Source organism: Ovis canadensis, chromosome 5, assembly GCF_042477335.2.
Source record: "Ovis canadensis isolate MfBH-ARS-UI-01 breed Bighorn chromosome 5, ARS-UI_OviCan_v2, whole genome shotgun sequence".
NCBI lineage: Eukaryota > Metazoa > Chordata > Mammalia > Artiodactyla > Bovidae > Ovis > Ovis canadensis.
The window spans coordinates 86,447,880-86,460,481 of record NC_091249.1 but is presented as its reverse complement, the minus strand read 5'-3'; the positions used below and the strand labels follow the sequence as shown (position 1 = coordinate 86,460,481).

Genomic DNA, 12,602 nt, shown 5'->3' with positions numbered 1-12,602 from the left:
ATAGCTCCAAAGCAGAGCTCAATGTTTGGCATATGGTGGGTGCTTAATGTATTTACTGAATTGAATCACATCTTCATTACTTTCCCAAGGGATCAAGTCTTTTGGGGGAAAAAAAAATCAAAGAGTGAAAGGGAAGACAGAGTCAGTAGATGTTTAGAAGAGGAAAGGAACTAAATTGAAGTACCATGTAGACTTGCCCAATCTTCTGTTCAGGAGGGTTAAAATCTGGTCCTAATGAGGACCTTCTTCCTCCCATGACTTTCAAAGGAGTGAGGACTTTGCTCAGTGAGGCAGTCAGAGTCTTATACATGGCTGGACACTAGGCTCAAAGAGCCTGTTGAATTCATCTGGTCTCCAAATGGTTCAACTGTAATCACTTTCAGTTAAGTCATATCAATTAAGTTTTCATTGTCCTCTAGTCATTTTGTTTATATAAATAAGACTCTGGTTTTGCTGTTTTTAGCCCTGAACTCAGAATTGTATCCTTGGGTTCACACTGACTCAGAAGCCTTGCTGTTTTAAAACTGAGCAATAGCAAATGAGAAATACTGGATCAGAAGGTCCACTCTCTGTGAAACATCTCCAGGCTGCTTTGGACTGCAAATCACTGCCTGACTTGGCATCCTTGCCATGGGGCTCACCATAGGGCCATGGCTATTAACCCACATTAACTCCCAGAAAGCAGTTTTCTGAAGGCATTTGCTTGATGGTTGTAAAGTCAGTTGGAAAGTTATTTGTGCTGAATAGAATACATGGTATAAAAAATATGGGTCTCTAGAATTCCTGTGATTAAAAGGAATCTTGTGATTCCTTTTAACGATTACTTTTTTCATGCAATAAAAACCATGGAAATGACATAAATATCACCTTTATCATCAGAGAATTATGATAACTTGTATACAAAACAAAGAGACTATGCTATTCTGTGCTACTTTGGGGAGCGATTTTTCTGGATAATTTCCATCCATTCCTCTAGATTGACTTTCTACCCTCTGACTACTAGTATGCCCCAGTGAGGCTAACGTCTGTTGCCCACACTGTCTGGGTGGGTTTCCTTGTCTTCCACTATCTATTTGGTTTGACCAACTGATCAAATAACGGGCTGCTTTATGAAGGAGAAGAGAGAATTCTGGGTAATTATCTTCACCCTCCCTCTCTGCCTGAGCACTATTGGCAATGGCTGTATCATTTGTCTAAAGTCACAGCTCCTGTTGGCTTGTTCTGCAGCATGTGCTGGGTCTCATTATGGCTCCTTCCTCTTTTTAGGACTAGAGAGGTATGATAGGCAGAATAATTGTCCCCGAAGATGCTCATGTTCTAATCCTCAGAATCTGTGAATGAATGTACCTTATTTGGTTAAAAAAAAAGCAGAGTGGCAGGAGCGGGGGCGGCGGGGGGTGGGGCGGGGGAGTTGGTTTGTAGATGGGATTAAGTTAAGGATTTGGAAATGAGTAGATTTAAATTTTCCAGAATTGTTGGGTGCTGTTATTTGCGCTTCCCTGGTGGCTCAAACAGTAAAGCATCTGCCTGCAATGAGGGAGACCTGGGTTCGATCCCTGGGTTGGGAAGATCTCCTGGAGAAGGAAATGGCAATCCACTCCAGTATTCTTGTCTGGATAATTCCAAGGACAGAGGAGCCTGGTAGTCTACAGTCTATGGGGTCACAAAGAGTCAGACATGACTGAGCCACTAACACCAAGTGACAATGTTATCTCAACGGTTCTTGTAGGTCAGAGTTCAGAGCTAGAACAGGACATGTGAGGAAGGAAACAGGGTGTACTGATGTGATTGCTATCTTTGAAGATGGAAGACGGCCCACTAGCCAAGAAGTGCAGGAAGCCTCTAGAAACTTGAAAAGCAACGAGCATGTTCTCCCTTAGAGTATCCAGCAAAAACTCAGCTTAGAAGACACTTCTGTTTTAGCCAGCGAGACTTCCACCATTCAGAGGTGATGATGAATTTGTGCTGTCGTTAAGTCCCTAAGTTTGTGGTTATTGGATACAGGAGCAATAGGACACTAATTCAGATGGTAATGATGGACATGAGTTTGAGCAGGCTCCGGGAGTTGGTGATGGACAGGGAAGCCTAGCATGCTGCAGTCCGTAGGGTCACAAAGAGTCATACATGACTGAGCGACTGAACAGAACTGAATGACTTTCCACTCCTGATTGACCCATGGTACCACCGCATCCTTTTATTGGTGGGTCTTTACCTTGCCCATAGCCTTGCCAATAGCCCCTCCATTCATTTTTCTTTACTTAACTGAGTATACCTTCTGGCATCTGCTAGGACTCTGTTGAATGCTTATGCCTTTATTCAGCAAAGCCAATTGTTGGTGTTTGTTCTATGAAAATTCTGGGAAATATATATAGTATCTGAGATATATGTAGATATTAATTGTAGAATTATTTATAACAACAAAAATAAACAGAACAGGGACTGGCTAAATAAATTATAATATAGATGTATGATAATAGTAGAATGCCAGAAATGTTTGTTAATTCATGCCTAAGTGTATGAAAAATCAGGCTACAAAACATATCTATTGTGTATTTTTACCTATGCCTCAATTTACCTATTGTATTTATCTATCTATCATTTATCTATCTGTTTAAAGACATAAAGAAAACTGAAAAAGGAGAAAAAGATAAATGATGTTTTTAGAGGTTAACTCTTGCTAGTGGATAAAGGATAACATTTCTTTTCTTTGTGCATTTTCATATTTTTCAAATTTTCTACAAGGCTTTCCTTAGTAGCCAGAGAGAAAGCTTTAAAGCAGTAATGGGTCCTTCTCACACATGGTGGAATGCTTTGTATTACAGAGGAAATCCCTATTTCACTCTCAATTAGAACAGTTTCTTCTAACTATTTTGCCCAGCTTCATTATATTTACTTGTATTCTTATCTGACTCCTCTATCATATTATGGATATTTTGATGCAGACCATGTCCTGAAATGTATCTCATCCTACATCACAGTGACCTGTGTGAGGCTTGCAATATGCATTTATTGAAAGCTTTATAATGAATTGCAGTAGATGCTTAATCAAAACTTCTTTGATGGGGCACTTATTTTCAGACCCATAAAAATTACATATAACAGAAAGAAAAACCTATGAGGCAAATTTGCATAGCAAGTAGATAGATGGAAGATAAACAACCTGATTTAAGATGCAAATGGATAGTGAATTATTTATATCATATTCTTGTCACAGAATTGTTCGTTTAAAATGTGTTTACTAAGAGGATTAGATGAATTTAAGTGCTTAGCTGAGATAAATATTAGGATTAGACTATTCAAAAATCTCATCAAGTACTGGAAGGGATGAAAAAAAAAATAGCCTATTATACTTTAGTCAGACTGGAAAGACTTCTTGAACCAGGTAGAATCTTTAATTAGTGACTCTTCAGTATGCTGAGCTGAAAAAGGAATATTCTAGGAATATGGCACTATTTTAGAAACTACTCAAGGAGGGAATAGGACAGATGTGTCAAGATATCTATATGGAGATATGGCAGAGTTTCAGTTCACTTCAGTTCAGTCGCTCAGTCGTGTCTGACTCTTTGCGACCCCATGAATCACAGCGGGCCAGGCCTCCCTGTCCATCACCAACTCCCGGAGTTCACTCAGACTCACATCCATCGAGTCCGTGATGCCATCCAGCCTTCTCATCCTCTGTTGTCCCCTTCTCCTCCTGCCCCCAATTCCTCCCAGCATCAGAGTCTTTTCCAATGAGTCAACTCTTCGCATGAGGTAGCCAAAGTACTGGAGTTTCAGCTTCAGCATCATTCCCTCCAAAGAAATCCCAGGGCTGATCTCCTTCAGAATGGACTGGTTGGATCTCCTTGCAGTCCAAGGGATGGTCAAGAGTCTTCTCCAACACCACAGTTCAAAAGCATCAATTCTTCGGCACTCAGCTTTCTTCACAGTCCAACTCTCACATCCATACATGACCACAGGAAAAACCATAGCCTTGACTAGACAGACCTTAGTTGGCAAAGTAATGTCTCTGCTTTTGAATATGCTATCTAGGTTGGTCATAACTTTTCTTGCAGAGTTTAGGAGAGTCTAAATAGTAGATGGTAATCGATAATATCATACCATAATAAACAGCAGAGGAATGATAGAATTAAGACATGTCAGGAGAAGGAACTAAAATTGGAAGATCTTCAGATGTGACTTAAAATCTCTGTTCTTGGTCCAGTGACATTTTTCTTTTTTTTTATAGGCAGAGCATTCAGTAGTGATTAATGAGTCCTCATGCTCATTTCACTAAGGATTTTTGAAACAGCTAAAAACAATGTATTTGATTTCTATCTCAAAAATACTATATTAAGAGAATTACATATTTATTTATGTTACACTTGTATAACAATTTTTTGAGGGATTTAAATATTTTAAGGGAAATCATGTTTAATTTTCAAAAGGTATCAATGTTTATCTCTTCATACATATCACATATAGTGATTTAAATAATATACTATTCCACTTGAGAGTAGTCCTCTACTTTTCAGATTTTTTGAGATCCCTTCTTTCAAGCAGAATTCTGAAAGCAGTGAATAACACTGGAAAGTGACTAGAAATAGAAGGAAATAAATGTAAAATCCATCAACTTATCTCTGTTGCTACATATTTTAAAATTTGTCTCATTGCAATTAAAATGAAGTCAAGATCAAAAAAGAAGGCATCTTCAAATCTGACAGATCTTAAAGCATGAAGAGGAAGATAATATATTCCAGATTTGACTTCCAAATCCTAAAACACTGTGAGGGTCAGTAGAAAGAGTAATGCTTGGTGGCTGTCCCATGTTTGCCATTAACTGGCTGTGTGACCTTTGGCAACTCAGTGAGCATTAAAATTATATAGTAGAGCTATCAGTATAGGTCATTCTTTCTTTCTTCTACATGTTAAACAAAAATCCATACTGACAAGGCATAAAGTTAGCAGTTTTTGACATAATCCCCAATGACCACATCATTTGGCTAAATGTAATTTGACCTTCGTTAGAGACAAAAAGCATTGCTACTAGTCAGAATAATACTGAGACTTTAAAAAGGGGATGGAAGCTAAAAATAAAGGCATTGCGTTAGACAATGACCAAACAAGACCAAAATGAAAACTTATTTTTTTATGTGTCTGGAAGGTGAGAAATAGATGTTTAAATTGGCTGCAGGAAGACCTGAGGGGCCAAGAGAATGATAGCAAGAGGAAGGTTAGGGTAGCTCAGTTTATAAAGGATTATGCTAACTGTTCTCAGGAATTCAGAGGACTTAAAACAAAAATGTGATATTGTCTCTGGAGCATGGCTCCCTATATTTTTAATTTGAGGGGGTGGTTACAGAGACAGGTTCTTTGGCTTTGAAAATAATCTAATATGTGACATTTTTCAATAAAGACTTAGATTGTCAGCCTGTAGTATAAAGAACGATCTGCAGTTCAGTCACTCTTTCAAAATGAAGCATCACGCTACAGGGCCGCAATTAAGCCAGACTGGAACGGTGCCAGACGCTGTTAGCTGATTTGATGGGAGTGGGAGGAGCCCAGCAGCAGAGCACTGGTGTCACCCACGGGGGTCCTGATTACACCTAATTCATAGCTGGTAAATGGAGGCTTATAAAGGCTGACCTGACAGTTGTGAAACAGCTGGTCTCTGGCAGAGCTGGGATCCCGGTGTTGGCTGACACCAGTGTCCCTCCTGTTAGCCTCACCAAAGCTTTAGGCACAGAAGTCTTCAGCTACTCCTTCATGCCATTTCTTTATGTCTCTACTCCACACTCCAAAAACCATCTCTTAATTTCTTTGAAGTGAGTATCATGCAAAACATGATCACACTGCTCACAACTAAAATGACCATAAAGGGAAGGCAGTGTTGGGGAGTGAGACAGAGAAGAGGGATCAGAGAAGAAACAAACAGAAAGTGAAGTTTGTCTCTTTTAAGACACACAAGTCCAACCAACGACTGACCTGATGCCATGGCTTAGAATGCAGCATTTTTATTGTAAAAGTCCACATATTAGGCAGTTCCCTTTGTGAAAAGGTTTTCATATACATAGACCGGGAGCAGCTGATAATTAAGAATCAGATTATATATAATATATATTTATGTTGCCAATACTATGCACACATTGGAAAGCTAGCTTTTTTTCTTGAATGTCCCCATTAATGGAATACATTTCAAGTTGACAATAATAACATGTTTCTTGTCATTGAAAATTTGCCAACAACTCTCCCCAAAAGTCAACATTTAATATGTTAACAATTCAAAACAAGAAAATAATTCTATTTACACCTGGTTGAGGTTATATACTACAGCACTGATACAGTAAAGGTTTGTAAATTTGGCAGCTATATGTATTTCAAGATTCATCCAGATGACCTGATGATGACTTTACATGGTTTATCTATTAACAATGACACTTTCTCTTCTTTTCTACTCTTGGTAGATTATCTGTAGCTATGATTGAATTCTGACTTAAATAAATGATTGCCAAAAGGCAGAACTGATGAAGGACGCTATTTTAGAAAAATAGGAATTCAGGTTGAGTATGAAAATGGAGCTCAACTCATCAAGTTTGAAGCCGGGGATAGCCACTCCGTGTGAGTACAGTATGGTCAAATGAGGACACACTCATAGGCTTGACCTCCTTGTGAGTCTTTCAGGTTTCTTTAATTTTGTAAATGTAAACTTCAGTACATTTTGCTTTCCACAGAACAAAGGATACTACATTTGAACAACGGTCAGGTATGACTCCTGTTGTGCCTGTCTATGTCCTTGGTGAAAAAGTGGGGGGTCAGGACTGACTCACCCCCAGACCTGGAACCATACTACACAGATTCTAAATATGCCCTGGTAGACTCACTTCTGTACAGAAATATAGGACATAAATATTGTTCTAAAAGGAATATGGTCTTTGCCTAAAGTAAATGTGTAATAATGAACAAAAATAGTCAAAGTTCTTTGGATCCTTCTGTTTACTTCTACAAGATCAAATAGCTCTGGACAATGCCTGTGTGAAAAGATGAATCACTGGTTCCAGACCAGTTCAGGAAGCTATACCAGAGGCATCCAAAGCCAGTTCACTTCGAACCACATTCACAGGCACCAGCTATGTGCTGAGCACTCTACGTGGTGCTGAGGACCCAAAGGAGAGATGACGAGGGTTCTGCCCACAAGGCGTTCACAGTCACTAGAAGCAGATCTTGAGCGTAAGTTCTGTGATGGCCTATTATCCTAAAAAGAAGAAAAAGTAGCAAGCACATACATTTATTTGCTTTATACTCTATGAAATTGGGCATATTTCGAGGTGGCAAATGTCAATTATCCAGTCTGTATTTTACTTAGTGTTGTAATACGTCTTACAAGGAAAAAAAAGAAAAAAAACAAGATGTTTGAATCTTCATGCGTGAGGGAGAAGATTCGTCTCTCCTGTTCCAAACCCAAATCCATATAATTACATTCATGATTCATTTAGAGCCCAAAGACACAGAATAAAAGACAATATGATGTTAACTTCAGTCCACTTGTTTCAGCTCTAGAGATGCATGCATTAAACTTGAAGCATTCTATGTTACTGAAATATTTACATCATTGTACATGTGATGTGGAAGAAGTTTCCTTCATATCTTGGAATGGAGATATAATAGATTTCTAGTCTAGGTTCCTATATTTAAAGCAGGTTGTGATTTTTCTCAAATTAGGGAGATATCCTTTGGGAATCAAATTTACCACAACTTGATCCCAGAACAGAGGGTACACTTTTGGGTCTTTTGCATCTAATTGTATTTTGAATTCAGGAAGGATAACACCATTGTAAATAATAATGGCTTTCACAATTGCAGTTGTTGTAGCTGAAAGAAAAGCTTGTTTTGTTTCAATGTTCTTGCTCTAATTCACTTTGCCTTGCAGGTTTTGAGACACAGCAAACATTATACTTCAAATTACACTTACCATAGGAGAGTTGGGTGCAAACAATATGACATGAATACAATTTACCAGGCTGGAACACAGAAACAAATTCAAAGCATGGTAAACTACACAGGGGATTATGTAAGTAGACTCAGAAAGGACATCTTCTCTTCAAGGGATTTAGTGAGTAAGACTCACATCAGTAACACCCATACCTCTTCACAGGTAAAGGTAGGAGACCCAGTAAACCAGATTGAACAAGCAGAAAGCAGTGGGGAAGAAGATCCGCGCGTAGGAGTCCATCTTGGCAATACGGATATGTATCCTCCCGTGTCTCCAGGCCCCTGTTCGGCAGTCTTCAAAACAGCAGAAAAAACTGGCACAGTCCTTGCCATCCAGACACTCATACCCGTATTCTTCATCTCTCTCTTGAAGGTGTGTGGCATTGTTCATTTGTATGGTTGCTGATCGTGGGCGGATGTCAATTGTAGGGGCCTGAGATGGAGTAGGGAAGGAGAGGGATCAGAGTTAGTTTTACCTGATAAATCCCAGACCATGTCTCCACTATGTCCCCAGTGTGCGAATGATGAATCTGAAGATGAGTACTCAGGGAATTGCTATGACATCATGATCTACAATGGTGAAATTGAACTTAGAAGGATAGCAGTTGCAGATTTCAAATTTTGAGCTTAAGCAGTGCAGCTGAAAATAATACCACCAAGCTAATAAGCTATAGCAAGAAGATTGAACACCAAAAGAACTCAAAGTTTGAAGATTTAAATCAAACAACTACATGGAATCTTATTCTGGTAAGTATTACATGTGAGATTGGTTACATGAAGGCATTTAATGGTGTTGCATGTGAGTAGGATAGAGAAATAAAAATGAGTTGATTGTGAAATCAAATTTTGTGTACATGCTTATCTATATAGGCAAATAGTAAACCCCATTACACTGAGCAAATGTGTTAAATGCTTTTAACAGAAAATGTTAAGCTACATATAAATACGGAGCTTCCTGAGTTTATACCACAATGGTAGGGCTTATACTTTAAAGTAATATAGTACTTTGCCTAACGTCACCCTTTAGAAGCTTCAGAATGTCAGCAATATTAAATTAAACTACATGTGAGTGAACTTTTTTAAATGTTACTAGCTGTCAAACTCTCTTGAAGATTTGAGAAGAAACTAGTACCAATTAATTAAATGTTAATCTAATCTTTGCTGCTGCACCAATTATAAAATTGCTAAAAAATTCAATTTATTTAATGTTAATTCAGTAAGTTAGTTTTAGGAATGATATGTATACAAACTCTATTGTCTCTGAATCAGCTATCAGAAAGTTTAGCTGAGAATAGAAATCTCACAGAATATTGTATGATAGAGCCAAAAGGCCCCTGGATAACCCTGGAAGGAAGGGATGCGTGTTTTAATTTAAAGCATTTCAAAGACAGTATCATTTTTATAGAGCCTACAGTTAGAGTTCAGGCCAATGGAGATTTTTATATGTACTTATTGAAAAACAATCCTTTTGTGAATTAGGACTTACAGAGTTAAATTTTAGGACATAAATGGAACTTGGTAGGTACAACCAGTGAAACTAGATTCCATTTTTATCTGCAAAGAGAGGGTAAGTCTTGGCTTTGATGTTTAATGAGGCCCACTTCGCTAATGACATCTCATAGAGCTTAGAGATTTTTAGTCCCATATTAGGTCAAAACCTCTGAATTAATGTAGGTTTGCTGAATCAACTCTAAAACTCTAAAGAACTTTCTCCATCTTAAATGTGTTATCTCTAGTAGAATACTTAAATGTCTATTCATAAAAAATAAATAAAACACCATGTAAGCATTAATAGTTAGATCCAGCAGTTGCATGCAGTGAATTTCCATTCCAAAAACATTATACCTTGAAGGAAAACATCCGAAGAAGCTTTGGGTTTGTAGACAGAAAAGAGAATCGCATTTTTTTAATTAAAAGAAGGGGAAAAAGGAAAAAAAAGAGAGACAAAATAAGATAAATTAAAAATACATTTTGAAAACATAGCAAGTGAAATGAACTGAAATTATAAACACAGAAGGACAGTTCTGAGCTTAGAATAAAGTATATGCCTAATTTGGAATATGAAATTTTGGTGATTCCTAGTGAAATCTTTGATAAATTAATCTATAATGATCTAACTGCAAAATTCAGTGCTGCCCACTTGTAAGGAAGATTTGGTGCCTATTTTCTCTGTATAGAAATGCTAATTTTATTTTCTGATTATCATTAAGGAGGCCTTAACTAGGAGAGTGTTGACATAATGAACCCAAGAACATATTAAATGGGCAAGTGAAATTTTAGCTTCTCAGTCACAACTTGGACTCTAGCTAGTTCTGATAAATCATCTAATTGGCTTAAAAGGGAAATGAGCATAGAGTTCTTGGGTAATTTCATTTTTGCAGTTTCTTCAATTCCCTTTCTCTTCTGTCACCTTTTCTCTTTCTGCCATCCTCAGGACCAGGACCCTGATCTAAGGAATCCAAGTGTTTCTATCTCTGCAACAAAATCCAGTCTGCAATAGAAAGGGCCAAAGGGCTTTCTCCACTGTCAGTCCTCACTCCCTTGTTACTACTGGCAGGTAACAATGCTGCATGGCGATAGAATCATCTTTTGGGGGGAAAATGAAATGGCAAGTGAAGAAAGGGGGGAAAATAAAAAACAACACAACAAGGAAAATAAACTAAGGATAGAAAAGATGCAAAGGTAAAGAGAGGCCATACAGAAAAAGAAGGGGCTGCATAAAGTGTAGTGATTGGAAGTTGAAGATAAGCCTTTCTTTTATAGTAATCATCAAGAATAATGATGCATCTTTCTTTACCTGTTATAATGTTTTACAGTCAAATAAATGTGTGCCATTTGTCAAATTTCACCTGGGTTTCTGAAGATGCATCAGGATTCAGGCTAGAATCAGCTAGAATCAGTGGTTATAATTCAGCTCCCCAAAGTCCATGGGTCAGAAAGCTAGCCACTGTCATGGCCCTCACCAGGAAAGGCTATAAATTCAGGAGGGTGGGTGAGTTCTTTTGCCCCATTTTTGGAAAGAAATGGACCTTCACTTTCATCGGGCCTCCTGTAAACCAAACACTGGATTTAAGTGGGCAAATGGGTAGCTACATGCTCTTTTCAGCATCCATAATACATAACAGTTACATTAGGCTTTTATAAATGTGCTTCTTCAACTCTGTTTAAAGTTTGGTGGCAAGGTGAAGTCATCTTACCTGTTTCCAAATCACTGAACTCAGTCCAGGTTGGTAACTATATAAATCATCAACATCAGCCATCATCATCCATTTAAATGCCAGGTAGTATCTAATGTCTTTTATATCCATTACATTTATTTCTCACAGCAGCCTCATAAAATATATATAAAATAATACTCATTTATATATGAGAACATGATAACACAGGGAGGCTAAAAATATATATTTTGAGTATAAAACCAACAGAAGTCCTCTGGCAATGTATACACACACACACACTCTAAATGATTTGCAAAAGTATGGTGATCCTGAAACTTTAAGAACCTCATGGCTTCCTATTGGAAAGCAGTGGATGAAGGACTTAAAACATCAGTAATTTTAAAATATTAAAGAGTCAGACAGCTGAAAATCAGTGAAACCTAAAATGACAGCTACTAAAAGATGAATGCAGTTTCCAGTCATGGTTATTCTCCCAGTGAAATGAAGAGAGCTACAGTCTGCCTCAGTGAATGAAGTCTCTCCCAATTAACTGATGACCATAATGAATCCTGGGAGCCTGGCCAAACTCACACATGCTATCTTCACCTTGGGGCCCAAAGTGTGGATAGCCCACAGATAGGCCAAGCAAGGCCAAACCAAAACAAAACCAGGTGATCTTTCTGCATAAAAATGTCAAAGGGCCCAGTGAGAAATGATACATACAGGGTTTTTCTTCTTTTTGTCTTTGTCCTTGCTTGGTTTCCGGTTGCTGACAAAATAATGCAGAGTGCCATACTCCACCAAAGCAGAGAAGACGAAGATGAAGCAAACAGATACAAAGAGATCCATCGCTGTGACATAGGAGACCTTGGGGAGAGACTTCCGGGCAATGGTGCTGAGGGTAGTCATTGTCAGGACAGTGGTGATTCCTGGAGGAAGGCAGGATGAAACAGACCCCGTGACCACATCAGCACATTGGATAACTGTCTCACTGGTGAGTCTAAACTGGTGTTTTGTGACTTCTGAGGAGTGGCCTCAGTTCTGGGAAGGGAGGCTTGACTGGAATTCATTCACACTGTTCACAGATGTGTATCGCCTGCCTACCATGTGTCATCTACCGTATGTGCTGAGAAATGTGCTAAGAATGTGCTGACTTTGTGCTGAGAAATAAAATAGACAAGGTCTCTGCCCATATGTCCCCTATGTATGCCCATATGTATTTCAGTGAGAGACACCACCATGAATCAAGAAAGCAGAGAGAAGAATAATGACAGATTATGGTACGCGCCGTGCAGGACAGGGGCAGTGAGAACTTGGGTGGAAGGCCTGTTTGAGGAGGTGATATTTAAGGTGAAGCTTAAAAAATTAGAAGAAACCAACCTTCTGGCTATCAACACTAAAGTAGCAAAGAGTTGGACACAACTGAGCAACTGGACTGAACTGACTAAATTAATTAAAGGGAGGTTCTGAGGAAGG

The 12,602-nt window shown here is 38.4% G+C and overlaps 1 protein-coding gene across 3 annotated transcripts in view; it reads right to left on the bottom strand.

Annotated features, from left to right (window-relative positions):
• Window positions 1-7,763: 7,763 nt before the first annotated feature.
• Window positions 7,764-12,602, bottom strand: part of GABRG2 (gamma-aminobutyric acid type A receptor subunit gamma2) — a 130,746-nt gene continuing 125,907 nt past the window's right edge. For 2 of the 3 annotated variants that reach the window (XM_069592547.1, XM_069592548.1), the window contains exons 8-10: window positions 11,850-12,055; window positions 9,814-9,837; window positions 8,126-8,401 (exon numbers count right to left, since the gene is read on the bottom strand). In XM_069592547.1, the coding sequence (XP_069448648.1) occupies window positions 8,126-8,401; window positions 9,814-9,837; window positions 11,850-12,055 (506 nt within the window). Of the gene's footprint in view, window positions 8,402-9,813; window positions 9,838-11,849; window positions 12,056-12,602 lie in introns of all 3 variants that reach the window. The other variant, XM_069592546.1, reaches the window with a different exon arrangement.